Consider the following 27995-nt stretch of genomic DNA (forward strand, 5'->3'; position numbering starts at 1 on the left):
GTATAACCGGGCGTCTGCGGCGGCTTTACAAAGACCTTATCTCTGGCGGCACTGGAGGCCGGTAAGCGTTGCGTTGATAAAACTATGATCAGACGTAGAGCCCGTGTGCACCTGTGTCCTAGACCTAGACTCTAATTATCACAAAAAATCTCGCACCTGGAACTGACTATGCTCCAAATTGGAAATATGGCCTTTTCCAGCGGTTGAGGTATCCATCTAACATCTCAAGTCGTACTCCTGATTACTTTAGGCAAACTTTTGCCTTGATTTTAGATTCTACAGAGGTATTCGAATAAGTACAAGATATAAGGGGATAGAAGGTCTTTTATCAATATAGTACTCATGTATTTTCTTCGCACTGATACTATCTATTGGTTATGCTTAATTCGTTATCAGATTTGTCACATGTCCAACCTAGGAGTTCGGGAAACTGCCAATTTAGGACTTAAATACCCCATTCGCCTTCACAACGTTATTGATTGGTGTGAGAGGCTTTCCATCTCCGAGGAAAAATGCCTCGATATTTTTCAGTGCAATTTCTTCGAATTTCTGTTTCCGTCAGAAATATGCACTAGTATATCTTTGAGGAAACTTACCCTATTCGAATCCAAAGTTGCTCCTCCAATATGGGGAAGCAATGTAACCTTCCAGTTGTCCAAGAGTCTTGGGTTCACGACAGGCCTGTAGAGGTTAGGAAGAGAAAGGCGTTAACAAGAGAACTTTCTGAACTTACTCATCGTGGAACACGTCCAGACCGGCACTAGATATGATTCCTTGATCAATTGCATCTGCCAAGGCTTCCTCGTCAATACACTTGCCCCGTCCGATGTTCACAACCCGGCTTCCTTTCTTCATTAACTTGGAAGTTTCGTGGTTGAGAAGATGGTGTGTCTGAGCCGAGTAAGGACAGGCAAGGAGGACGCAGTCAGAAACCTTCAAAAGCGATTCAAGGTCTGCATGATATACGGCTCCTCCGAGAGATTGCTCTACCTCTGGTCTGCGCCTCCGGTTGAAATAATGGATGGACATGCCCAAGGCGACAGCGCGCGAAGCAGATGCGGCGCCAATCTCTCCGAGTCCAACAACACCAAGAATGTGACCTCTCGGATCATGGGAGATATTACAAGTATCCTCGACGGTGAAGTAGTCGGCAGATCGGAGCGAGCGCAGTTTCTGCTCGCAGAAACTTGTATAGCGGAACGTAGCGATGATCAGAAACAACGCAATATCCGCAGTCGCATCTGTCGCTCCTCCGGCACCGTTGCAGTACCATACCCCCTTTTTCTCCAGTTCCACTGTATCCTCTCCATCGTAACCGTGGTTGCAGTAAGAAATGATTTTGCAGGATTCGGGAAGATGGCTGACGAGCTCCTTGTCGAAGGACGGCAGAAGATTGGAAGAAAGATTCGGGCGGACAATCCCGTCGATCGTGGAATACTTTCCGCCTTTGGAGAAGGCCTCTATTAGATCTGACTTTGAAGTGAGGTCGTAATAGAGAATATTGAAGTTCTCTGTGAAACGAGCCCATGCTTCGTGGGCGAAAACTATCGGTTGTCCGACATAAAGGATGGTCTTCTTCGGGGAATCTCTGGCGGGCATGATTCAATGGTCTTCCCTCTGTAGGCAATTTAGAGCTGATAGACGAGGTTGCTATAGATTTTTCAAAAAGTGAACGATGATGTAGATGGGTAAAGGTGTTGCTGACACGAGGAGCTTTTGTGCTTAGGATGGAATTCCTCCCAACATCTGTGGCGATTCTTAATAGCAAAATTGATCGACATCTTTCTCCCTCTCCGCGGAAATTTACATATTTGTTAACCTGTGACTTTAGTCGAAAAAAGAGTCGTATATCGAACCGAAGTGGATAGCGTATGCAGCGTCACAGGCGCAAGATCCACTCCGTTGTGAAATCCCCATGTCACTTATCGCAGCGCAAGGGTATTCTTCGAACAATACTTGTCTATTGCGGGGAACCCAGTGGGGTTCTTGATAATCGTAAGGACAGATGGCATGCATGATTTGGTAGAATGGAGTAAAGTCTACGGAACCCTCACGCTGCCTTAGGGCGAGATCCGCGGCGGTCGTGCAAAACCCGCCCGATACGCCGGCCACGTCTCATCGGCGGAGCGAACAACAACTAACGCATCACGCGGTATCCTGATTTGCGGTGTATGGCCAAAAAGATTCCTTATCTCATGGAATTAAAGAAGATCTCAAAGCGCCGAAAATGTCTTCTCCAAGGTCGTTATCATTTCCCTGGCAGCATCCGGTGAAGCTGCGTCGATTCCACTATGCTCGCTTCTACGCTCTTGTCTATTGCGTCTTTGGCTGGGGTGGCTCTGGGGCATAAAGCTCAAAAGCCTATCAGCGAGGATACTGTATCCCGGTGGAAGTCTGGGTATAGCTTCACGGGAATTCAGACCTTTGCCCATCTGCCTCACGTGCAATGTCTTGTCGAGCAAGAGGAACCATTCGACCTTGCTGTCATTGGTGTGCCCTTTGATACCTCTGTGGCATATCGTCCAGGTACGGGAGTTTTTATAGTTCCAAATCCTTGTCATTATTGCTAAGAAAGCCTCTTCATCAGGCGCGAGATTCGGACCTAGGGCAATTCGTAGTGCTAGTCAACGGCAACTTCCTGCAAGAGGATTCAACCATGCGCAAGGAATCAATCCATACCAGAACTGGGCTACGTTCCTTGACTGTGGAGATGTCCCGGTGACTCCATTGTATGGGATGATAATTGCCTATCCTGCTTTTCTGCGAGTAAAATCGCTGACGATAGCAAAAGTGACAACGCCGTTGCCTTCAGACAGATGACAGAGGCATACCGTGACCTTCTTCGCCGGCCAGCAAAGACACAGCCGAACTCCCCAGCCCCTAAGGTGCTTGGAAAGGATGGCGTTTATCATCCTCGTTTGGTTACGTTGGGTGGCGATCATTCTGTTGCTCTACCAGCTCTGAGGGCACTGAACGAGATCTATGGACCGATTAGCGTTTTGCATTTTGACAGTCATCTTGATACGTGAGTACTCTGTTTAAAAACCGTTACATATTTTCTAACGCAAGTAGATGGTCACCTTCGTCCTTGGCTGGACCATGGAGCTCAGAGCAATCCGACTACAACCACGGGTCGATGGTTAGTATACCATATATTCGTCTACTATATTCTTCTAACGGGTACAGTTTTGGATCGCGCATAATGAAGGCCTCATTGCGAAGGAAGGGAACATCCATGCTGGTCTTCGAACTCGCATTTTCGGCAATGACTACGGGGATTACGAAGAAGACGCCAAGCAAAACTTCCAGTACATTGAGACTGAAGGTATGCTCACAGTTAAAATTACTCTTCTCGTAACATGACTAATTTATTAGAACTGGATGAGATTGGTGTGAATGGCGTTGCGGAACGCATCAAGGAGGTAGTTGGAGACAGGCTTGTGTACCTCAGTATTGACATTGATGTGCTTGGTAAGAACCTGATCAAAGCCATCTCACCATGTTCCATACTAACATTGTCATAGAGCCCGGTCTTGCTCCTGGAACAGGATGCCCAGAACCAGGTGGTTGGACAACCCGTGAACTGAAGGCGATTTTGAGGAAGTTGACTTCTCTCAACATCGTCGGTGCCGACGTGGTCGAGGTAGCGCCACCGTACGATGATGCAGGAGAGTCGACAGCCTGGGCAGCCGCGGATCTGATATACGAAGTTTTCGGGCTGATGGTTGGAAACCCGTTATATCCTGTTGAAGGATACGTCGGGAGGACGACGCACAGCGGCCGTGGGGGTTCGAAAAAGGTCACGAGCAAGACGGAGTTGTAGACAGATTGTGGACTCTCAGCGAGTCGATCATTTGCCCTGTGGTAGAGAAGGAGAGGTTCTGTGAGAAAAGTGAAATAAAGTCAGTTTTATTTACGCGGATTATAAGAATTTGTTTAAGGATAGCCAGACGACGCGTCCCTACGCTGTTGGAATATCATACCATAGCAATGAAGGGGAATAAAAATCACCAAAAAGCGTCAATAACAACACCATTGTAAAATTCCATCTAAGGGAGACGGAAAAAAGCTCACACCCCCTTCCCTGTACTACAGGGCAGGGAGTGCTACGAAAACCTCCGCCTATGCTTTTTGGCGGGCAGGTATTTTACTTCGTTTGGATCCTCACCTAGTGGCCGCCAGGATGCTAGCAGTATCGATAATAATCTCACCGCTGCACCTCGACCAAAGTGAGGATTGAGCCCGGGGCCTTGAGTGACCAAGGGGCAAGAGAGGGAAGAGAGAGAGGAGGGACAAGGTCACCCAGCCCAGTGGGAGCTTAACCGCTAGGCCATCCCCGGGGTTCTTTGTTGTCAGGTGAAGTGCGAGAGTAGAATATATCCCGGAAACGGGCTGGGAGGGCGCCGGGTTACCAGGTAGAGAAGGGGGCGGGAGTTACCGGGCTGAGGGAGAGGAGGGGATTGGGTCACATTTAGTCTTCGGGGAAGAATACAGATATAAATCAGCCTCCATCTGCGTGGACGTGGACGCTACTGACTTGGATGATCTAAGCGGCCACTACATCCATCTAAATGGAATCAAAGGACAGTTATCCATGAGCAACGAGGCAAGGGCCGGGGAGAATCTTGCGCTCTCAACAAGAGACCTGAGTTGGGAAATGTGGCAAACCACGATGGACCCAGAGAACACTCCAGGTATCTGTACCTGGATTTCTCACCTTCTGGGCTTCATCGGCAATCAGCAGGGAGTATTTCCCGCGGTGTTTGGTGTACCATATGACCTCCGTTCTTGCCTTGACCCTCCATACCTCCTTGTTGGTATCGGGGTCGTAGCGGGGGGACCAGCACCCATTCGTTTTGGAATTCCGGTACAGGAATACTGATATAGGTCGCTTCAGTGGCAGCATTCACAGCCACAGGGCACATCTCATCGCCGCAGCTTGGACTCCAGTCTAGGCCTTGTGGGCAACAGCCATCTCCCAAATGCCCAGCTTGTTCCATATCTGGAGGGGCAGCCTGATTGTCATTGTTGTCAGAAGGTGGGTCATCCAGATGTGGTTGCTTTCAAGGAGGTCATTGAATGTTATGGCTACTGGAAGCTGCACTGGTCTGGACAGAGGGCTCTGGTGCATATAGATCTTGCAGTTTGCAAAGATCTGCAAGAATTGCTGGATCGATCACATCAACTCTGATTGAGCCGAGGGCAACAAAGGCTCGCGGCATTCTGCCATGTATGAGGCAGCCTTTAAGGTAGATATGCCACACTTTCTCCGATGATATATTCCTATATAGTAAAGCTCCCATGTCGGTGCAGAGACATGTGTCAGAACTACCCAGTGTCAGAATCAGCTGAGCAATTTGTGGGGTCTAGGTATGGATCATCATACGGTATTTTATATCTGGGATCATGGCTCTTGATGTCATCATAAGTGTCTGCCAGGCAAGGGTACCTGCAAAAGGAATTCCATTCCCGGATGGCGCACCGATCTTGTCATCTCGTGGCAGATATGTTGGAACCCTTAAGGGCCTCATACTTTTGGTGAATAAAGAAGCTTTGTGTGTTTGGGTGGGCAAGCATCTTTGTCTTGCAATTGCCAATCTTCATATATTTTGAAGTTGATTTTTGATTCGGGGCTATACCGACCTCCTTACCCTGTTCCAGTCCGCTCAATAGAAAGAGTCACTGGACAGGGGCAGCTCTATCTATAAACTTCGGGGCGGCACACTGTACGTCTAAATCTCCGCCCCTAGCATGCATCAACTCAAAAGACGCAGAAGTGCTGGGGGCAGGAGGGGCGCTATCTGCCGTACGTCAGCGACTGGTTCACAACTGTACTTTTGACACTATAGACATAGGTAGATATACTTCGTAGCAGAAGAATCATCGGTGAGGATTCTATCTTCCGTCCTTCAAGAACCATGACCCATGTAAGCTGGCCATCTTTGTACACATGGATTGAAGAGACAGCATCTCTGGAAGCGAGTATAAAAAATTGCAACAACAAAACGCAGAATGTTGAACTTGGGAATCTATATAGTAGTTGACTTTAATGACTTGCAGACATGGGTGGGGAGGGGAGATAGCTGCATAATTTAGACTATAAAAGGCTAAGTGATATGATTGTCAGTGAACAGACCTGGAAACCCCATACCAGACTGAGAAGGGGGAAATTCATGAGGACCAGTACAGTACTAACCAGGTTTTTTCCCGACCATTTCCACAAAATTGGAACTTTGTAGCTACTGTACTAACTTTTTGGCAGTCAAAATTGTCAACAATAGCAAACAGACACAGTGAATATATTCTTATAAAGACAAGGCCTTAAATTAGATATGGCACGTGCTTCATATTTTAAAAGGTATAGCCAGCCTAAAGGCTATAACTACATGTTATTTAGAGTGGTTGTTGCATGCCGTAGGCACTAAAGTCATGAAGAGCAAGAGATGTGCATTCTCCCATGGTACTACCAACCTCCGGAGATGGTCTTACCATCCCGGACACGTGAGAATAGGTACCGATATTGTAAGAGCAGAGACAATTGTCAAGATATGGAAAATGTTCAGGTTCTAATGGGGTGGGAGGTGGTTAATATAGGGGGCAGACGTGGGGTGATGGGGAATTTCAACAGGCAAGGTGAATTTTGGGAAGTTTCCAACCATCTAAAACCGCTTTCATTTGAAGTTGATGTCATGTATTACGATATTATGAAGGTAGCAAGGAAGGAAGTACAAGACAGCACATATCGATTGCTACTCCAATGTAGAAACAGTGTAAAGCCCTTTGTTATGTTCGAATTCAAGCAATGCTGAAATGCTGAAGTACTATATTAAGACAGTTAGTTGTCAATTCACTTGAAACCGTCATTGTCTCTAAAACTTGTTGAATGCAGCCATCCCAGTGCAGTGAAAGATCACCTGCATAGGTCCGTTGCATGGCTTATATGCCTGATTCCGGAATCTAGACCAGATAGTTCGAAGAGAATATCCATTTCCTTTATTATATCTATTTGAACCTCTCGAGATTGTTATTAAAATCTTTACGCAGAGATTCTGAAGCTGTCAAAGAGGCAAAATTCATGGCAGGACCCTGTCCAAGAATGGATCTTCCCTTCACCCCTTCCCATGGCTTTAGGATAGGCTCATAGGCAATACTCCGCAGTGCTTTGACCATGCTATACCTCTTTTATAGCTTCCGGATGGCCACTACACGAACTGTAGGCGCACCTAAGCCATGGTAAAATATATTTAGTAGGGGCAGGGGACCCACCAAGCCGCCACATTTTGCAAGAATCCAATGAGGCCAAGTCACTTACTCCTTGCGGGACATGTCCATGTGATCTCGAAAACTGGGCGGTCCAGACTATCGATGAAGGGGGAAGAGCCAAGGCCAGAGGATAAAAAGGCGGGATGTGTGAGTACCGTGCGTACCTGGATCCAGCAAAGTAAATCTTACTCTCATCAATGAATACTAGCTGCGGCTGCTTAAAAGCTTGAACCAATTGCATGAATGAACCGATATTCAACACTGTATTCAGGTTACTTATGGTTGGGTGCTGGGAAGAAAGGAAAAGCCAGCATGCCAGGGGACCGGCCCGGTGGGTTGCGGCGAAGGGAAGCCGACTTTTAGGCGAACGTTCGGGGTTTTCCGCCCCCAGCTTGTCCCGCGCACCCCAGGCTCCCCGCGATCCCTGTCCCCATGGAGATGGAGAGATGCTTCGACATGCATTATCGCCAAGTTCCTCTACGATTATAGGTTGTGAACTCCATAGAAGACAAGGAAGATGCAGCGTGATCAATGAATATGATCATCTTTGCGGTAAGTCGTGAATCATGTCAGCTTCCTGAAGATACACACGGATCGACATGGATCTTTTTCTCGGGTATAAAAATGTTGCACGGAGCTAACCTGCATATTAGGCTAAATTTAACCATGGTTCTCGGGGGCTAGACCCCTAAAATCCTCGTGTTTGTCTTCGCATTAATTGCACCTGTCATTCTGGAAGGCAAAACGACTGCTGTCGCCAGACATTTCCCGGCCGGGGATTCCCATCCTCCAATAATCGTCGGATTACTGGATTCGGTCTTTCTCCGGGGCCCAGTGCACAGCTTTTCCAACGAGCCGACTCCCCGCCAATCCGCTGTGTGGAGAAGCACGGCCGACATGCGCTCTCCAGGTTCCTCCACGGGGCAGGATCGTCCAGTCGCGTGGTTTCGCCATCCTGGCGGTTCCTGTGCTTTGCCGTCAGTGTCTAACCGCTTCAAGTATGTTCTCTCGGAAAGCTCTTTCGGACTGCATGCAGATCAACATCTCTATGCCCTGTCCGGGTCTAGTCTCGATGGCCGAAATAAACTCGGACCGTTGCGTGTCGAGGATGGATTTGCAGACCTTGCATGCTTCTCCGCCTTAAAAGGCCGGGGCGGCCACCACCATGATGCTTCTACCATGTAAGCTGCCGCAGCGATCTCAAGCAAAGACCGGAGAGGTCTGTTGCATTGTCGGACCGGCCCGTCGAGCAGGGCCCATCTTCTGAAGCTTAGAATATCGGTTTGAGAGGAAAACAGCATCTCTTTTGTCCGTGTAAGCTCTTCTTCCGCTGAAGCTTACTTTCTCGATATCTATTCCGTCAGCCAGTATACAGAGAGCACGACTGCCAGCTCCTCAACATGAGTGACAAAATTCCCTCATGGAATATCGCACACAAACTTGAGAAGCGTAGCCTTCTCATTGCGATCAACTGTGTGGCCGCACTCTCCATTCTTTTCTTCGGTTACGACCAGGGAATGATGGGAGGTGTGAACAATGCCAAAGATTATATCGATCTCATGGGCTTTGGTCACACCGAGACGATAAATGGAACACCAAATACCCCGGTTATCACGGATAGTCTGCTGCAGGGAGGCATTGTGTCTGTTTACTACCTTGGAACGCTGTTCGGTGCACTCTTTGGTGGCTGGATCGGTGACCGGATTGGAAGAATCAAGTCCATCGCTGCGGGATGTGCTTGGGCAATTTTTGGTGCGGCGTTGCAGTGTTCTGCGCAGAATCACAACTGGATGATTTGCGGTAAGCCAGGAGATACAGAAATCTTTTGCGGAAACTAACAACAGCAGCACGCTTCATCAATGGTATTGGAACTGGAATTCTCAATGCCATTGTGCCTGTGTGGGCTACTGAAACAGTAAGGCATCAGTTGCTTTTTCGAGGTGCAGGCCTATGGGTTTCATTAACGTATATGACAGGCAGAGCATACCTCTCGAGGGCAGTTTATCGCGATCGAATTTACACTGAACATCTTCGGTGTCGTCATTGCATACTGGCTCGAGTTGTACGTGATGCCAGACCGCCATTCGCTTGTGAGATGCTATTCTGACTGTGCTACAGTGGCCTGTCCTTCATTGACGGGGGAGCGTCTCCCGTTAGGTGGAGGTTCCCTATCGCTTTCCAGATAATTCCCCTGCTGATTCTTTTCGGCATTGTCTGGTTCTTCCCTGAGTCTCCTCGGTGGCTCGTCAAGGTTGGTCGTGAGGAGGAAGCGCGCTATATCCTTGGCCGTCTGCGCGGAAATCAGGGCGAAGATGCGATCAGGGCCGATGCGGAGTTCCGCGACATTCAGAATATTGCGGAACTCGAGAAGACTGTTTCCCACAGCAACTCATACCTTGCCATGCTGTTCGGGTACAAGTCTGGGAAACTCCACATTGGCCGTCGCGTTCAGCTGGTTATCTGGCTCCAGATCATGCAGGAGTGGGTTGGTATTGCTGGTGTCACTATCTGTACTGGGTCCCTGTCTTCCTAGAATTTACTTTGTTGTTTGACGCTGACCGAATCTGCTAGATGCACCAACTATTTTCCGTATCGCCGGCTTTGACGCTGAAAAGAGCCAATGGATCAGCGGCCTGAACAATATTTTCTATATGGTATGTTGTCGACAGAACCAACAGTGAGACAGTTACTAACATCCACCAGTTTGCTACCCTTATCTGTGTCTTCACCCTGGACCGTATCGGTCGTCGATGGACCCTGTACTGGGGTTCCGTCGCACAAGGCATCGCCATGTTCCTGGCCGGAGGCTTCTCTCGTCTGGGCATAAACGCCACCGCGGCAGGTGACACGCACAAGGCATTCCAATACGGAGCCGCGGCCTCCTCGATGATCTTTATCTTCACGTCGGTGTTCGGAGCCACCTGGCTGACCGTGCCGTGGCTGTATCCTGCTGAGATCTTCCCTCTGGCCGTGCGTGCCCGCGGCAACGCATGGGGTGTGGTTGGCTGGAGTATCGGAAACGGCTGGCTGGTGAGTTTCCCCCCCTCCCCCCCCGCCCTTCACATTCTATTCTCCCACTCAGTGACGCTAACATATAACCTTTTTCTCATCACCAAGACCCTCCTCTGCCCCGTCATGTTCGGCTCCATCGGCGAGAAAACCCTCTACATCTTCGCCATCAGCAACGTCATCACCATCCCCATGGTCTGGGCCCTCTACCCGGAGAGCAACCAGCGCACCCTCGAGGACATGGACCTGCTCTTCGCGGCCGAAACGCCCTGGAACTGGGACGCGGAGCGGACCTTCGCCCGTCTCAAGGCGGAAAACCCGGCCCTCGTCCAGGCGTCGAATAGCCGGAAGAATAGCGTCGTGGACCCCGAGACGGGTAAGGCCTTGCATGTGCATGAGGATAGGCCTGCCATGACGCTGGATACGAGGGGGAATAGTCAGTAAGTTGGAGGATGATAATATATACTGAGAACAAGAAGATTAGAGGAAACTTGGTCATGACAATTACGTGTAGAGGAGGACTATTATTATCATGTTGTTTAATGTTGCAAGTATGCACTACCTACGCGGGGAGACTTGCAGGTACAGTAAATGATAAAATTTATGCATTGCATAACACAATAGGGAATGATGTAGCTAGTGGATTTGCTAGGTAGCTACAGAATATGCTGTAACGATTCACGATCTGATATCCAGAATTATTTTTTCTTTTTACAACTAAAACGCGGCCAATCCTCACGTGAAGTATAAGCCAAAAAGAAAAAAATAAGAGAGAAAGATGGAGAGGGAGAGGTACCTCGTTGCCTGAGTGTCATCTGGATGGACACACCGTCTGTACAGAAAGAATGCCTTGGTATTCCTCTCGAGATACTTATTTACTTATTCTGACGTCCTTAGTTCGCGCTGGAAAGACACGTTGTTCCTTGTATAAACAAAGCAGCGAAGATTGCAGCAGTGAGATAAATAAATGCTGAATTTCATTTCCGAAAAAAGGTAATTACGTGTAAATCTTCAACCCGAAAGGAGATAAGATAGGTAGATATGAGACCCAGATATATAAATATATATATATAAAAGAGGACATTCAAGAACTACATTTCATTCCACTGGATCGGCTGTAAATCAAGAGCCTAGCTTAAAGAGAGATAAAGAGGACAGAACCTTACGTACCAGAAGGCAGCGGACGTGCCCATATATTAGGTAGCTACTTTCCCACAAACGGACCACTTTCTTTCCTCGCGGCGGAACCCTCCGCCCGCCTGCTAACTCTGCTGCTTATTTGTACCAGGTAATTCTCCTCCCCTCCCGCTGGATTCTCCCGCCTACTGGCTACCTAGTTCCCGGTTTTGTCTGTTGGGAACTGTTATCCTGACACCTGCCCGCCGTCAACGGGCAAAACTCGGAGGCACAGAAGTAGTAGACCTCCCAGTGATATGCCAGGCTGTCTTTTCGGAATAGTCGTCAAGGGACAGCTGAACATGCAAACGATCTGCCCATTTCTCCATCGCGCCGATATGATCCATTGGTCCAAAGCTCCTCTTCGTCTCGACATCCAGCGCCGGCAGCAATGCCAAACACGACGACTTCCACAGTCTCAAGCCCCTCTTGCGAGGCACGATGATCGTGAAGACGAGAAGGATGAGACTGCCGCAGCTGAGAGCAATTGGGAGAGTAGACCAGATCCACTGGACGGATAGGAAGGGTGTCGGCACAAGTGCTCTCCCCTGGATAGCTTGTGTTGTGTCCTGAAAGCGCATGCTGCTGGTACTTAGCGGTTAGTTATCTACTGTCAGTACACGGGACTCACGGACGGGGGCTAATATGTACATCACGAAATAGACTGTCTTTGTGAGGGGGGTAATAGATGAGCATCATAAACACTTACGCGTTGGTAACGCCCATTGCCACATTATTGAACATGTTTAGGAGTACCTCCTTATACGATATGCGGGGATGCGGCTTCAGTGCTGTTGTAAGAGCCTGCACCATTTCTGAGGCGTATAATCGTACACCTGGTCCAACGGCATATAATAATCCTTTCGTTACATATACAGCTCCATCGAATATTTTTGGAATCCAGTTTACTATGGTGATGATGGTGAACTCTGGGATGCTAAGATGACCGTGTTTCCCCTCAGGAGTAAATTGAAACTTGCCTCACTCCGTGTTGATGTTCCTGTGCGTGATATCCGCTATGTTTACTGTTTGCAACAGTGGTGTTTATCTCGAACACACTCACCTTCGACTGGATGCTCACGAAAGTGGGCCTCTGGTAGATTTCATCAGTGGTCAAATTCGCCTTCAGGTCCATTGTCATCAAAGTTATATTTGCTATCGGCAAATGCCGACACTTCCAGTCCACTTCCTTTGATGATTTCGTCTGCTAAACCAAAGCCATTTCAACTGGCTCAAGCAACTTGTCACTGGTGTCAACATGCCACCATGTACAATTGTCGAAAGGACAGAGACTGCAGCGTTGATGGTGATCCCAAGCGGCCATTCTGGCAACGGTCTGCCGTTGTATAGCGACAAGATCACTATAATAGCAGCGATACGGGCGGCAGAAACTGACCAGGATGCGAACTCCCGGATCCAGACGTCTTCAAAGTAACGACTATCCGAGGAGCTCGACTCTGCTGCGATGGTCTTATTACTGTGACAGGAGTCTGTGAAATGGGAAGTCGTGGTAAACATCGCCCTATGTGGTTTGAGCTGTTGGCGAGTCGTCATGTCGATTGCAGGTAGGAAGACTGCTTAGCTTATGAGACTGCTGGTTCTTCTTTCCTCAAGTAGGCTCAACGTCAGATCGTACCAAGAGCGAGTTTCTTGGAAAACTTGACCGAAACATCTTCGAACGCTTTTCTTTCCTCGCCAACATTATAATGGTCACCCAGCAGGAGGGTTGGATCTATTTCGAGTGAGGAAGTCTGTAAGCAATCCAACGGCTAAGTAGCCAATTCTGCAAGTCTCCGGAAAGCAAACGACGTCTTGAGCAAGGGCTGCGCAGGTGAGGATGCAGGAACGCCACACTGTATCAACGAGCTGGTTGTTTTGGTTGGCAGATGTAAAGTGGCCGAACCCCTGGTAAAGTTGCAGGGAGAGGTTATTTGGAATTAAGCTGTATTCTCCAGTGACAGCTCGTCTATTGAATAGATAGCTCTAGGAATCGAAGCACATAATAATTCTAAAACGAGACTGCCTGACTAGAAGATTGCATGCTACAATGCAACTACCTGTACACAGGATGATATGGAAGCGTCTGTCAAAATCTTTGCAATGTTATCGAAGCCTTTCCTTACTGCTAGATCTTTAGCTCTAAGTCCCTCACGATCAGCTATATTCACATCCACGCGCTGCTCACACAAGAATTGTACGCCTTCCACTAGGTTACTTTCGACTGCTAGATGTAATATTGTTCTTCCTTCGACATCTCTCACATTGATCTCGGTCCCATGATCCAGTAACGTTCGCATAGTCTCTATATCCGCCACAGCTGCCGATGTTTCTGTTTCAGCGCTCCAATCATACCGCACGCAGTTGTGCAGCGCCGTCCTTCCCGTCTCCATGTCCTGCACATTCGCGTTTGCCCCATGCTTCAGGAGGAGCTGGACTGTACGGGCATCACCGGCCAGCAGAAGAGGGGCCTCGCCGTCACTTTCATCGTAGACTTCCGGATCTGCACCCCGCTGCAGGAGAAGCTCCATGATATCAATATAGCCGTTCCGCGCGGCGGCCTGAAGGGCATTTCCACCCTCTGCTTTGCCCATCCAGAATGTCTTCGCTTCAATGTCGGCTCCATGGTCCAGCAGCAGCCGCACAATCTCAAGATGGCCCTCCTTGGCCGCGATGACAATCGGTTCCAAAATCCCGTAATCTGCTTCCTTGTCGCGGAGATCAACGGCGTGTTTCACCGGCGCACCACGCTTGATCAGGGCCTTGGTGAGGCGGTAATAGCCGCGGTAGCACGACTCCCAGATCAAGCTCCCCAGGTCCATGAACTTGCGCCTTTCTTCGCGGGTCGTGACATGCTCGGGGAAGAAATCGTCTCTTTCGTCCTCTGAGTCGTTAAAGTCTACCCAGGCTTCGTACCATGCGTCGGGATAGTCATAGCGGTCGTTGAAAGAGGGGTGGATGATTGCATATGTGTTTCGGTTGATCTGCTGAAACGCCTTCAAGTCGCAGGGATCGTCGATATATGAGGCGATGTGGCTAATCAGTTCGACAGGGAGCTTTTCAAACGCCATTGAAGCGGGTCGTGGATGTCTATGTCGCTCACGAGGTTGCAGCAAGGGTGTCGGGACTGGTATTTGTATGCCTACTATTTCCTCCCCCATATTCTACGGAGCAGTAGGCAGCACTCCCCCGCTGCTTCTGGGATATATGTCACGGGGTTCGCTTGAGCATCGGTTAGAGTTGACAAACTCGTTTTAGGTAGTGTTGCCGACATCCCGTCGCGTTGACCAAGCACACAATTAGCCTCTCACATGTTCGATAGAATAGGTTCATCCTCGTCTGTCTACCATGCATTAGTCGCTTCATCCACGGATGGAACTAAGATTGGCCAGGAACTCGGCAAATTTCTACGCATTCCAAACTCGGTGATATAGGTACCTACTCACTAGATTGTTCATGAATTGGCGACCGTGTCTTCCAATCATCGGAATGGGATTCTGCATTGTCCTGGACTTACTAATCCAAGGATCTTCTAGGGATCGTGGAAGCTATTTAGGTAGTCTCTATCTAATAGCGAACGCTTTTAGAAATATTGGCAGCAAGTCAAGCTGCATATGGATGGGGTGGAATACCGCAAGCCAAACTGCCTTCGAGACACTTCGTGTACGACAGTTCGTCATCATCTGTTTCTGAAGGTATTGGATTTGCGGTTGGGATATCCATAATATCAGCGACCGATAAGAATATGCGACTTTTGCAAACGGCCCCAGGGATACACTTCTTTTGAAGAAACCGCAAGCGAAGACCCGCGGAAAATGGCAGTCGGAGGTCGCGACGCTGACAATGCTTTATCCGGTGTACCCTAGCTCGGAATAATGACCGACGCTTTTCTACCAAGTCGGTCTACTGCGCGAATATCCTTGGCCTGCAGGGGATCAATGAATTCTTCACGCCAGTGACGCCATACCAATGTCAATTGATCCACTTCCCCGCATTTATGGAGCAGGTTTTGAACATTTCTAGAGAAGCCACAAGCGAACCATAATTCTAGGTTTTGTCACGCGAGATCCCCACGGGGGAACAAGGCGTCCCATTTTTTTCAGATGATTATAAACCCACATATACCCGAGCTATCTCGCATTGATATTTAAAGGAAATGCTGCGGAGGCTCGAGACATTTTCCAATTCTCGCAGCGCACCATGAATTTCCGCACAATTCGAGGGAACTCTCTTGGCGTCGCTATCAGCGGTGCATCCGCAGCAGCTTTCCTTCTCTTCGGTTACGACAATGCAGTATTTGCCGGTATCATCAATGCCGAATCATTCCGTTCGCAATTTGGATATCCGTCATCCTCTTTGACTGGTACCATAGTCGCGGTGTACAATTTAGGCTGCTTCCTGGGCTGTATGATTGCCTCGAAGTTTGGACACATGCTCGGACGACGCCTCAGTATCATCGTTTCCCAGTGGATTTGCATCCTGGGGACGATCCTTCAGTGCACCGCTTTTACGGTTCCACATTTAATCCTTGGAAGAGTCGTGACAGGCGTGGCCACGGGCATGGCAACTTCGTGAGGATCGGATCACTGTGACCCAGCTCTGGGGTTTGCTGACGTGAAAATCGATAGAACTATTCCAACATGGGTCTCTGAGACCTGCAAAGCAAGTAGACGTGGTGCGCTTGTTGCATTCCAGCTTGCAATCGTCAGTGGTGGCATTCTCATAGCCTACTGGCTCGACTATGGTATGCTCTATGCCAAGGGACAGGTTGTATGGCGATTCCCGGTGGCCTTCCAGGCAGTATTCTCCATCGCAACCATCGGAACGGTCCATTTTCTTCCAGAGTCCCCGCGCTTATTGTACGACAAGGGACAAACTGCGGAAGGTGATGAAGTTCTATGCCGCTTGAAGGACCTCCCGTTGGATCACCCTGACCTCCAAAGAGAGAGAGGAGAGATCTTCGCCGCCATTGCGCTTGAGCACGATCAGCCGCGGATGACGATGAGGAAATTGCTTTTCGAGAAGTCCGAGCTCAAGCTCCTTCGGCGCATCATTATTGGCTTTTCGTGTCAGTGTATTCAGCAGCTTACTGGTATTTCCGTGGTCATTGGCTATCTACCGTATGTCGCGCATAATGAGATTGGACTGGAGGAAAATCTGGCACAAATTATGGGTGGCATCGGTGCAATCGTCTATCTGATCGCTTCCTTTCCTCCAATGTATTTTGGTGGGTGAGCTATGAATCCATCATTGACTGAAGCTGACTGATATGTTTAGTGGAACGATATGGACGCAGAAAGTGTCTAATGGGAGGATCAGCTGCAATGACGCTTTGCTGGATTTTGCTGATAATCTTCTTGGCTCTTGGCCAGGAGAGGAATAATAAAGGTCTCCTCTACGCTGGTATAGTGATGATGTACATCTATCAAGTAAGTTGGAGTCCCTTATCAACTTAACAATGCACGGATGGCTTATTCGACACATCCAGATTGCCTTTGCCTTCAGCTGGCTTTCCGTTCCCTGGATCTATCCACCGGAAATTACGCCCCTCAGCGTCCGCCACATCGGCGCAGCAACAGCAACATCTGCTGAATGGCTGACTGCTTTCCTCGTTCAGGAAGTAACGCCGATTGCCATTAGTAAAATCTCATGGAGATACTATATCGTATTCATCTGTGTCTGCATCGCTTCAATTCCTATCGTCTACTTCTTCTTCCCTGAGACAAGCGGTAAAACGTAAGTACTAATATTCTGTGCCTGTCGTTGTTCAAATAAATATAGATATCTGTGATCGCTGACAATATTCTCTCATTATTCCAGGTTGGAGGAAATCGACATGATATTTGCATCTGGGCAGCTCCATCACCCAGGAAGTGCAACTCGGACAAACAATATGCATGGTGACCTTGTGGAGCATGCATGTGCTGCTGCCCAAGCGGAAGAGGACAAACCGAGCATAGAGAAGATTGAAGTGGTCTAACTTCGAACACTTCCCTCCCACCTTATGATAAATCGTGGTATGTATTAGGTAGGTAATGAATAAAAGGGTTTAGATTAAAGAACTCCATAAGCTACTAAGTATCGCATTCAACATACTGTCTGCAAAATAAATCCCAGTGAGACTAGATCGAGTTATCCTAGAATGTCAAGGTAGACATGGATAGGTGTTTGCGTCAGCGCATCTAAAACTTATATTTCTTCTTGTGTGTTCCAGGTATCTAGCTCCATATTTGTCCTTTGCCAGTTAGAAGTCCATAACGTTACCTGTCCTTCATCTGTATATGGTAGCCATTGCTTATTCTACAAGTTTCCATGTTAAGAAGCATTTGTGACCCCGTTTAGCTGACTAACTTAAGCAGCGTGGCTGGCCCCGCCCGCGTGCTATAACCATCCCGCCCTCATCTTATTCCGTCCATTCCCCGTGCAACCAGGCTCGTATTCCAATGGTCCCCAAAGGCTTAGAAAGGCTTAATCTGCTTGCTTAGTTGCCAGCTTCCTTCAATACAGCTTTTAAGGTAAGTCCGTGCCCACAGCCTCTTCAGCCGCACTCAAGTGTTGAATACCTGCCAGACCGCCCCCCAGATCCAGAGCCTATCCACAGCTGGAACAATGAGTCCAATTATTCTGTGTGGTGCCATTAGGTTACCTAAGGCTTACTATCGCGAGTGAGAAGGAGACTAAGAAGACCGCCGTTATGGCCCCCAGTTCCAACAGAGATTGCATATCGCAAGAAGGATATTCAAGGTCTCTCTCAGCCTCCTCCTCTTGCAAGTGATATGATTGAAAAATTGCCTCCTGCACCCTCTTGATCTAATGTCGGGAGACAGGCTTAAATGTACCTGCACGAGGTGTGATATTTGCAGCCGCGTCTGACTGAGATAATGCCATCTGCTACAGAAGAAACATGTTGCAGATGCTTCAGTGGGTGGGCGCCGGCTATCCTCGTTCCCGCATAGCCCGGATGGCTTGACATCCATGAGTTTCTCGAGGGTAACGCCAAATCTGCGGCCCGTCAGATACATATACTTACTCCAGATACGCATGGCTGACCACCAGAGCCGCACAGCAGGTATAGCACGTGCGTTGGGGCAGGGATTCAAAAGCACGCCAGAATACCCCGCTCGTGTAGTAAGTTCCAGTCATGACATTTTATTCAGATATGTGCTCTGAGATTCCATTTCAACCAAGTACAAGAACTGAACTACTGCTTACGAAAGAGAAGGCTCTCCTGCGGAAATTCCACGATGGGTGATGATATCTATTTTGTTTTCGGACCAAACCAGGCCTACTACTTTAGTGGTCCCAAATACCAGAGATGGTCAGTACCAATCCTTCTGCATTCAGTCCTGGATGGAGGATTTCGACTAACCAGACTTCCATTCAGTCGCGGGTATCCGAAGTGCTGTCAGAAAGATGATCCGTTTAGCAACATCCAGAAGCCACACTGCATTGCGATGGGTGGAAATGACGGCGAAACGGCCATGATCCTATACAAGCGGAAGGATGGGCAAAATAGGTCGGGTACGGCAATCCCCAAAAGAACAATAAAATATGGGTATCCTTAAACGAGAAGATCTCTGACGATGCCTTCCGCAACCAGTTCTAAGTGGTGACCTCGTAAAAACCCATCCGAAGCTCTGTGAATGGATTAAGGAACAGGGAAGATACGACTGCAGGCTGGCCTTTGGTCCTTATTACCAGGGCAAGCAGGGCTACATGGCTTGGAAGACGGACAACAGCAGGAAGCTTTCCTTGATCCCCAGAGAGACACCGGCCGGCGAGAAATGGCGCGAAGTTGGAAGACTCAAGCTGGCAACGTTCGGCGTCGACTGGGCATATTTCTTTCTCCAGACGGATGGTATTTTCCACTACAATTTCATGGGTCGTTACAATACGCTAGGTGACATCATGAAGAACTATCGCTTGCGTGCGGGAGATATCAAGGTAAGCAGAAACAAACCGGTAAATATTGATTCATGAAAAAGAACTCGACACGAAGTACCACACCGGATTATGATCCGAGACAAGAAACTAACTTGGGGTCAACAGTTCATCGCACTGAACCCCTATTACGTTGAAGAGTTCTTCCTCCTTCTGAATAACAGCACCGCCCTCTTCCGAGTACCGCTCTCGTATCGCACAGCCTTGGAGAACGCTCTGACACAGCACGGTATCAAGATCGAGAAGGCTCTGACGAGTCAAAGGATGGAGAAAGATCCCAAGATCCCGCAGAAAGCCAAGGACTCTAAGTTTTGGGAAGGACTGGGTAAGCATGTTGCTGGCCAGGTTGCTGGTGCGGTCGTCGGTCAGGTTGCTACCGCTTTGGTTGGGGCAGCGGCTTGCACTGTTATGTAGGTGATGTTGATTTAATGTTGCGTTACTATTGGTTTTGCGTGATGATGCGCGTCTCTGGTTATTAGAAGGGCCTCTCGCTGGGTTGTTCAGTACGAAGATCCAGGTGAACCTAGACAGCCGCAGCGCACGGTGTTTCTGAAGGGCGTATATATCTTTCTTGTTGGCTTTAATTATCTACTTCCTTAATACCTGCGTTTATATGGCTACATTGTTTCTGTATTCTCTGTCTTTAGCTATTCTTCCTTTTGTCGATACCCCTATTTAGAAAGCTCTTTGTTTTTTTTTTTTTTTTTTTTTTTTTGTATATCGTGCTTGTCAAGGACTATGACTTGGAACACAACCTCTTAGTTATTTGCATTGACGGTATTTTATCTAATATGCAGTTGAGTACGCAAATACATGGAAAAGTACTTAGGTCTGTAGTTAGAGTCCTTATTCCAGCACTACTAAGCGCTACGGCGACATTTATTTTGAATGTTGGAGCAGTACTTGCCATCTACTTGAGAACCTTTCCATTGCTTTCCTCCACCACCAGCTCGAACTCGGGCTGGAACTCGGTGTAAAAGTTGTGCTAGGGAGAGACGTCAGCGCATTCAAAGAACAAAAAAACAGTAAAATACTGCTGGACAGTTGATTCGACGTACAGGATTCTGAACAGCGTCTGCAGTGTACTGGGCAACCTCATGGCTAATTATCTTCTTGGGGATGCCGTTCGCAGCGGCGGCTTCAGCCATCAGCTGCGAGTGACAGGCGTGGTCGAAACTGGCGAAGAGGAAAGCCGCTTCGTCGACGGTTTGACCGACTGTCAACAGACTGTATGGCTGTTGTCAGCCGTCTATGCCCGATTATGGATCAAGGAACGACAAAAAGTAGTTGCAACATACCCGTGGTTCTGCAAGATACAAGCGATGTTATCTTTCCCAAGCGCTTTAGCGATATTGGCACCCTCCTCCTGGGCCAGCGCAATACCACCATGGTCATCGTACACGCTCTGCTTTCCGTAAAAGTTGCACGCATCTGGAATTGAACTTAGTTTTACAACTATTCTAATCTCAAAGAGGGAAGGTAGGGGAATTCTCACCCTGAGAAAGCATCTCCACGGGCCTTCCAAACGCGCTCCAGGTCTTCCCGTAGATTCCATGCGTATGCGCAGCCGCAATAACATCCGGTCTGGCCTTGTGGATCTCGGAATGGATCATGAAGCCGGCCTCGTTGATCGGGGCCTGGTTTCCGCCCTCGGTGACGTATCCTTCGCTGTCGACCAGGACCAGATCGGAGGCCTTCATGAGCGAGAAGTGTTTTCCGAAGGGGTTCATCCAGAAGTGATCTTTCAGGACGGGGTCTGGAGAGGGATATCAGTCTGTCTCTCTGTCCCGACAGTTTGTATATATAATGTATGCATATGATGTGATCAAGCGTACCCCTCATGGATATATGTCCCGAGATACCCTCCCCGTAGCCCTTCTTCCCGAAGAATCGAAACGCAGCAGCCATGTGCTCCTTCATCCACTTGCGCTTCTCGTACGGGTCCGTGAATGTTGGGATCCCGCGCAGCTTGAGCGTTCCCTTGCGATCACCTCGGGCGACGGCCTGGAACTTCGCATCCTCCTCCGCTGGCTTGTACGGCGGCTTGTTCTCCTCCTCGACTGCAACGACGGCCGTGGGACGTTCCGTCTGGATGACGGTTTCGGTCATCGTCGTAGACATGGTGTGTGTTTTCTGTGTTTATATTGGTACCACTGAGGGATGATGAACTGTGAACCGGTACTTCTTCAAACGCGGAAGCTGGCAGGGATATATAGATGCTGTCAGTACCTTTCAAAGCTAATCAAAAGGGATGAGGGCCAAGATTTGCTTAAGTCTCCCGTAAGCTCGAAATTGCAGTATTAGTGAACTCACCAAGCAACGATATATATACCTACCTCGTAACACGTCAAATAATGCGTATATGTAGCAAAGAAACAAAGAAACCCACCTGCTATCACTGGCAATTATATCACGGATACCCTTCCCTACGGTATGTAGAAAATGAACGAAGTACATGGGGAGATGTAGTAGATATGTTCTTTATCTATTGACGGCAAGCCCCGCCAATGGCGGAATTGAACCCCGCCTCGGTGTCGGCGACAGGGCGCGTGTGGCGTATGCGGCGGGTCGGATATCCCGCGCGGACAGCGCATCCATGGCTAGGTATACATACATGTTACATGCAGCATGTTAAAGTTTTCCCGATGCTGAATGTTTGATTTCAAAGAATGATTCTGTACACGAGGAATAAGTGAGGATAGTGTCCATTGCTCTAGTAGCAGTGCGTAATATTCAACTTGTAAAATATTTATAATCGAAAGAGCTACCTCTATCGTCAGGGGTAGTGGTGTTATGAATCGGCGTTCTACCGGCAGCAATTGCTCCAACATATATAATCAAATTCATCTGTTCGTCATTCGCCGTGGATAATTTGTGCATGAAATAAAATTCAAACGCTGATCGACATCCCGCTCAAACATTTAGGTAGACAGATAGATAGGACACTCCGCTCTTATCATGTCAAGCCAATGACACCTTCCACTCCAGATCCCGGACCATCGTCTCCCAGTCCGTCCTTCCAGTCGCCCACAGCAGCTCCAGCAACTCTGTGACGCGGGTGATGTGCTCGAACCTCGTCCAGCTGAAGATGTTGTTGAGTCGGTTCCGGATGTATGTTTTCGTGACATCGTCCACCCCTGCAATGCCAGCCATGAAAAGCGGGAAGACCAGGCCCACTTCACAGTGGAAGCTCAGGGGAACCTGGGACACATGTGTGATAATGCCCTCTACGCATTCGGAGACCCTGAGAGCGTAGGCGGTAGGAGAGAACTGGCTCAAGAAGCGGTAAAGATGTAGCAGTCCTGCGAAGCGGAATGCCTCCGCATGATGGAGCAAAATTCCCAGCTCAGTGCTGCTGAGCGTCGTGCGGAGGTTCAGGGGCTGGGTCTTGAGTTTCTGGGCTAGACTCTCGCCACGGTGGATCAGGTCAGCTTCGTAGCAGTAGTCATTATCACTGGCATCCGCAATCAAAATGCAGATGTCGCTGATATGGCCAAGCAGCTCGTGCGCAACTCCCATCAAGCAATCTGCGGAGATGGGTCCGTCTTCGACCCAGTAGATACCGCTTATGCGCGGTCTTCCGCCCGTACTCAGAGCAGCTAGAATATCATGATAAGCAAAGTTGCGTAGGAGGAACAGTCCATCGCTGGTCTGCCGGAGTCGATCCGGTCCTCCCCGCTGATTGATGAGGTGTCCAGCACCTTGGAGATGGACAAACCATCGTGTCGTATCTCCGCTGACGACCTCCGCTGTGCTGCAGATCAGTGCGCAGGCGATGGTGCTCTCAGAGACGTTGTTAAGCCTGATGGCTTCAGAGAGCCCACGAGCTGCTTCACTCTCAAACTTCAACCTCGCCAGTGGCGAGATGGAAAAGGGAGCTGGATCGGAAGTGTGCAGATGTTTTGAGGCGTAGGCAAATAATGCATAGAGCAACGAGGAGTCGTCAATTGCCATGGGCAGAAGCACGTTTCGAAACTCATTGCTCCCTTCCTGCAGGATGGAGCATAACGACGCCAGCCTCTCCACGTAGTACTTCAGAAGGATCCTCTCTGGGGAGGCATTTTCGAGTGAGAACAGCGCTATGAAGCCATTGTTATTATTGGCTCGCGTTTGTGCTGGGATGCTTGTCAGCACGGAGGTCTCGACCTCGCCCTCATCTTGCTGGGTCTCCTGCTGGCCTGCATCTGGATCTGATGATGGTAATGGTGAAGAGGATGGAGAAGTCGACGGCGAAGGTGATCGAGAAGCGTCCCGAGGTTTCTTCTTGGGCACCACTCTCCGCAGAGGCACACGCTCACACACCAAGCTCAATCGTGCACAGGTCTGGCAACGGTTCCCGTCCGCGGTATACCGCTCATCGCACTTCTTCTTGCGGGCCTTACACGTCAGGCATCCCGATCGAACACGACCGGTGGCGGCGAAGCGTCGTCGCCGGGGCGCATCACTAGTAGCAGCAGCTGTTGGCATGGGGGAAATGCTCCATAGATTAGAATGCACCTCTTGTCCTCGTTTTCAGAAGACATCGGCTGGAGCGGAGGAGACCTCATCGTGCAGGTTATCATAACGGACAACGCGTCTTTCCTTATCTCTGGGGACAGATGAGTTGGGCGGAGTCTAGATAAGTTGATAAGAGAATATTGCCCATTTCGGACGCGCCTAATTACTCTCCAGCCAGCGATTGGACAATGAAGCGAGATCTCTGCAGATCAGCATGCGAGCCATCATACTCTTAACTTCTCTAGGTAGTAGTGCGTTACGGCAGTGACCTATTCTAACAAGGTTGGATTAGACACGCTGCTCTAATTTACATGGATGTTATACAGCAGGTTGCCATATCTTTCGGCACCCCCTCCCCCCTCTTCAAGCCACTTACCTTGCCGCTTTTGTTATATTGAAATCTGGGCTGGTTTTGCCTCGGGTCCGTGACCTATCATAGTGTCCAGGAACCCTCCAGTGGCTTCAAAGTCATGTGGTTATAAAATAGCAATCCGCCAAGACAGTGGGTAGCAGGGGAGGGGTGCCAAAAGATATGGCACAGTACTGTATAGATTAGGAGGCTTCTGGGACTTCCAAATTCTTAGACAGAGGACACTGGGCAATAAAGACTTTGACAAACTCTTAGATAGGAATTGACAATGTCAAGGTAGAAGACAATGAAAGAGTGCATCAGAAGTGGTCAAATCTTGTAGAGTAAACCACTTGGCCACAAAAAGTGTCTAGACATCTGGTTGCAGCCAGATTGATACCAGGTATAGAAGATAGCATGTTTCCTATAAGATCAAACCGTTCCCGGAGCCAACACAAGAGAAAGTCCCCGACGACTGTGGACAAGTCACCTTGGTCGTAATGTCCGGGCAGGTCAAGGTGCCCACAGCCGCCTTGGGAGCCGCCGTATTGATGCATGTGCACGACGTGTAGCCGTGCAGCAGCTTACTGAAGACCCATGATGAAGGCAGATCTTTCAGCTTCGCGTTGTCTGGCATGGCGAGGGTGTTGGATCTGATAATGTCACAGGGGTATTTGTCCGTCGACCCAACGATGTAGTCGCGTTCTCTAAGCTCCTGTGGGTTCCGGAGCCATGTAGGGTTCCGCCTTAGCTGGAACTCAGTGCCCAACTCAATCTCCTCCCGGGCTAGTTCTAGCCCTCGGGTCAGGTAGCGTTTGGTAGGGACCCCATGGACCTTGACTCTATACCATTGCTCTGGGAGTTCCACTGATATCACTGCTGGGTCTGCCTGCCGGGCTGCTGCTACTAGCATGGAGCCTAGGGAGCCCTTCTCTAACAGCACTGTCATTGCTCCTGTTGCTGTATAGCCCATGTCAACCACACGGATAAACCCTGGGAAACCCTCCTTGGCCAGGCCCCGGTTTATGGCCAGTATCACCTCCTCCCTCTCTGCTCTGGGAGCCGCCAGACCCCCTTCCCTTCGGAATAGGAGCCTGCGCGCTTCCTTGTTTCTCTCCTTCACTGGGGTGAAGCTCCCTGGTTTCCGGGCCTTCATGGCCTCCTTTACAGGCTCCTTGGAGCCTCTGTGACCTTCCATTTTCTGGGTCTTGCTTGGCCTGGCAGGCACTGTCTGCCATTCTTGCCCCCCTGGCTTGGTTGCCAGCAGGGCTGCTATATCTGCATATGATGCCCCTTTCTTTGGGAGTTGCTTCATGCTTTCTTTAGGCCTAGAGGCCTCTCCAGCCTTTAAAGCATCCTTGGGTGCCTTCTTTGCTGTTGTGTCCCCTGCGGCTCTACTGGCTGGTCTGTGCGCAGTTTCTGACTGGGCTGGTGTAGAGGTCTTCGGGGCCTGCTGAGCTTGATTGAGCTCTGTTTGGAGCTTGCTGACCTCTAGCTCTAGGGTAGAGATCCTCGCTAGAAGATGTTCCTTCTCTATCTGCTGTTCTGCCCTCCAGCTATTCAGCTGTTCTGTCATCTGGGTCCATATGATGTCCAGCTCCCCTTGGCGAGCCTGCTGTTGGCTTTTTGCCTGTTGCTCAATTGCCCCTGCTAGGGCTTGGAATTGCTTGCTGATATCTGTCAGTGGTGCCCGATAGGGACCCCTATGGCCTAGGGGTCTTTTGCTCTCTTGTTCTCACATGAACTTGAGGTAGACTTAAGATGAACACAATATGCGACTGTATCTGATCACATGTGCCGTACTAGGTGCGTTCTTGCCCAATCGGTTGGCGGCAGACTAGAACTGGGGGACGAGGTCGTTCCTTCCCTATCGGATGGGGACCGGACCATATCCCCGCCATCTCCCTCCGTCCATCTTCTTCCCTCACTTCCATCTTGCATTCATTTTCTCCTAGTAAATAGACTTGTTGTCCCTTCCAAGCATTGTAAACTGACGAGTCATTCTCACTGTGTAATCGTCCGGGCTACCGAACCCAGTCGGTACGGTATAGGTAAACAGTACCTAAACACGTCGACGAGCATGTGGATCACACTCGATCTGATTCTGAATCTGAGTCCTCTGATGGCGAGTCTTAGAAGTTAGGTGTAGGTATTGACTTGCCCTGACCAACCTTTACTTTGTCCTGTTCCTCGTTGTTTCTGAGACTCCGAAATATAAAGTGACCAGCATCTGACAACTACACAGGCAGCAATATTGAGAGCGACCCAGCCATGTGGGAGAATGATTTCAGTGAAAGCCATGCCGAGTATCAGACACATGCCTTCCTGATATACTTCATCCTCATTACTATTCAAACTGCTACATACAACATGATCCTACGGAAGAAGTTAGGTATCAATTCGAGCGCTTTCTAGCCCCCAGCATGGGTTTCACGATGAGCTGACTACAGGTCAGGCACCACTCCTCCATGGATTTGGATAAATAACCGAGCGAGATTACTGCAGCGAGACGAATCGTCATTTTTCTCTACTCGTGATGAACCTTTTCCAGAGTGGTGGCGGGGTCCTCGCATGAGACCATGAGCCGTTTAGCCTTTTAGGTTTCCGCCCTCGGGAATCCCCCCGGACTACCTAAGAGGTGCAATGTCGACAAGCGGCTCCGGAATTTATGTTATACACCTGCTTAAAATGGAGGCGATCGCCTTTTTAGCGATATTACAGTTCTGTCGTGCGGGGATATGTGGTTGTATTGCGTCAGCCGCTGACTCTTCTCTTGCTTCCAACCTCAACAGTCATGCGCCGAAGGTGCTCACAAAAGACGGCAAACACACTGCAAGTTATCATAGCCGCCAGTTACGCCCCTAGCGCAGTTTGACATCTGCATCTTCATGTTTATGCGAGTTTGTTTGATCAATGGCTTTGATGTCCCTCCGGTAGCACGTTGTCCTTCCCCTCACAGCTCACTGTTGATGTGGAGATCCCCGCATTCCTGACACGTTATTATCTCGGTCACAAAATACGGTTAGAACTATGACCATGGACGTCGATCCTGGTTTCCAGCCGATAGGACGGCCAGAGCTGGACACCTGGAACTAGCTGATCGGCTTAACACCTCTACTAGGCTACTGTGTCAATCGAACCACAGAAACAGCTGTCCTCCCCGGTCGATGGAAAGGCATCGGATCGATGCCCATTCTCTTCTGTGTCAAAAATTAATAATAAACTTGATATTCTATTCCTAAATAGAGTTGCATCCAGAACGCTCCGATAGATATCCGATAGATAGCAAGGCCTGAAGTACGGTTCAATTATCTAGCGAGCGCACTATCGTTACTCAACGGGATGCAACTAACTAAACGAGATCTGGCAGGCAAATGCCGAACGGACGGCCAGTGCCTGCGTAACGTTGCGTCGTGCATCTCGCCAACCCCGCAACCCCTCGAGGGCGCAGACCGACGTGCAGCGCCTGGCCTAGTCTAGCACTACAACTCCGGATCAAAGGATGCTTGGCTGCTGATAAGCCATGCTGCAGATCGCTCTAGATCAGCTCGAGTTACCAGTTGCCTAACAACGATGTGAACGACAATCGTCGAGCTTCCGATTCGATTTGTCACCGGAACCATCAACCGGCACTGGTGGGTCTGGAGACTTGGGGTCTTGGAGATAGTCCGGCTGCGCGTGCGTCTCCAAACCACCGCGTCGGGGCGAGATAGTGAGAGGTATAAAGATGGCTGCGTTTCCCCCGATTGACGTGCTGTTTCTC

The 27995-nt window shown here is 49.3% G+C and overlaps 11 protein-coding genes across 11 annotated transcripts; 5 read left to right on the forward strand and 6 right to left on the reverse strand.

Annotated features, from left to right (window-relative positions):
* Positions 1–438: 438 nt before the first annotated feature.
* VTN00DRAFT_1593 (uncharacterized protein) lies at positions 439–1599 on the reverse strand (the record flags this gene model as incomplete). The annotated part of the gene is made up of 3 exons (XM_069427717.1): positions 439–549; positions 597–681; positions 734–1599. The coding sequence occupies 3 exons, from the start codon at positions 1597–1599 to the stop codon at positions 439–441; spliced, it is 1062 nt and encodes a 353-aa protein (XP_069292295.1).
* Positions 1600–2291: 692 nt separating this feature from the next.
* On the forward strand, positions 2292–3823 carry VTN00DRAFT_1594 (uncharacterized protein; the record flags this gene model as incomplete). The annotated part of the gene is made up of 7 exons (XM_069427718.1): positions 2292–2526; positions 2588–2729; positions 2792–3025; positions 3073–3139; positions 3187–3325; positions 3376–3471; positions 3525–3823. 7 exons carry the CDS (start codon positions 2292–2294, stop codon positions 3821–3823), a joined length of 1212 nt encoding a protein of 403 aa, XP_069292296.1.
* A 3971-nt stretch (positions 3824–7794) lies between these two features.
* On the forward strand, positions 7795–8448 carry VTN00DRAFT_1595 (uncharacterized protein; the record flags this gene model as incomplete). The annotated part of the gene is made up of 2 exons (XM_069427719.1): positions 7795–7815; positions 7948–8448. 2 exons carry the CDS (start codon positions 7795–7797, stop codon positions 8446–8448), a joined length of 522 nt encoding a protein of 173 aa, XP_069292297.1.
* Positions 8449–8663: 215 nt separating this feature from the next.
* Positions 8664–10716, forward strand: VTN00DRAFT_1596 (uncharacterized protein; the record flags this gene model as incomplete). Its single annotated transcript, XM_069427720.1, has 7 exons — positions 8664–9063; positions 9111–9178; positions 9240–9325; positions 9382–9773; positions 9835–9917; positions 9967–10293; positions 10381–10716. The coding sequence occupies 7 exons, from the start codon at positions 8664–8666 to the stop codon at positions 10714–10716; spliced, it is 1692 nt and encodes a 563-aa protein (XP_069292298.1).
* Positions 10717–11657: 941 nt separating this feature from the next.
* Positions 11658–12261, reverse strand: VTN00DRAFT_1597 (uncharacterized protein; the record flags this gene model as incomplete). The annotated part of the gene is made up of 2 exons (XM_069427721.1): positions 11658–12033; positions 12158–12261. 2 exons carry the CDS (start codon positions 12259–12261, stop codon positions 11658–11660), a joined length of 480 nt encoding a protein of 159 aa, XP_069292299.1.
* Positions 12262–13490: 1229 nt separating this feature from the next.
* Positions 13491–14516, reverse strand: VTN00DRAFT_1598 (uncharacterized protein; the record flags this gene model as incomplete). Its single annotated transcript, XM_069427722.1, has 1 exon — positions 13491–14516. One exon carries the CDS (start codon positions 14514–14516, stop codon positions 13491–13493), a length of 1026 nt encoding a protein of 341 aa, XP_069292300.1.
* A 1129-nt stretch (positions 14517–15645) lies between these two features.
* On the forward strand, positions 15646–17425 carry VTN00DRAFT_1599 (uncharacterized protein; the record flags this gene model as incomplete). The annotated part of the gene is made up of 5 exons (XM_069427723.1): positions 15646–16016; positions 16074–16672; positions 16723–16874; positions 16934–17181; positions 17266–17425. The coding sequence occupies 5 exons, from the start codon at positions 15646–15648 to the stop codon at positions 17423–17425; spliced, it is 1530 nt and encodes a 509-aa protein (XP_069292301.1).
* A 1264-nt stretch (positions 17426–18689) lies between these two features.
* Positions 18690–19800, forward strand: VTN00DRAFT_1600 (uncharacterized protein; the record flags this gene model as incomplete). Its single annotated transcript, XM_069427726.1, has 4 exons — positions 18690–18763; positions 18830–18966; positions 19046–19389; positions 19495–19800. 4 exons carry the CDS (start codon positions 18690–18692, stop codon positions 19798–19800), a joined length of 861 nt encoding a protein of 286 aa, XP_069292302.1.
* A 496-nt stretch (positions 19801–20296) lies between these two features.
* VTN00DRAFT_1601 (uncharacterized protein) lies at positions 20297–21507 on the reverse strand (the record flags this gene model as incomplete). The annotated part of the gene is made up of 5 exons (XM_069427727.1): positions 20297–20371; positions 20445–20613; positions 20685–20817; positions 20882–21142; positions 21222–21507. The coding sequence occupies 5 exons, from the start codon at positions 21505–21507 to the stop codon at positions 20297–20299; spliced, it is 924 nt and encodes a 307-aa protein (XP_069292303.1).
* An 840-nt stretch (positions 21508–22347) lies between these two features.
* On the reverse strand, positions 22348–23853 carry VTN00DRAFT_1602 (uncharacterized protein; the record flags this gene model as incomplete). The annotated part of the gene is made up of 1 exon (XM_069427728.1): positions 22348–23853. The coding sequence occupies one exon, from the start codon at positions 23851–23853 to the stop codon at positions 22348–22350; it is 1506 nt and encodes a 501-aa protein (XP_069292304.1).
* Positions 23854–24656: 803 nt separating this feature from the next.
* Positions 24657–25808, reverse strand: VTN00DRAFT_1603 (uncharacterized protein; the record flags this gene model as incomplete). The annotated part of the gene is made up of 1 exon (XM_069427729.1): positions 24657–25808. One exon carries the CDS (start codon positions 25806–25808, stop codon positions 24657–24659), a length of 1152 nt encoding a protein of 383 aa, XP_069292305.1.
* Between the last annotated feature and the right edge of the window lie 2187 nt (positions 25809–27995).

The sequence above is a fragment of the Thermoascus crustaceus genome (assembly GCF_041956765.1).
Source record: "Thermoascus crustaceus strain CBS 181.67 unplaced genomic scaffold VTN00scaffold_1, whole genome shotgun sequence".
NCBI lineage: Eukaryota > Fungi > Ascomycota > Eurotiomycetes > Eurotiales > Thermoascaceae > Thermoascus > Thermoascus crustaceus.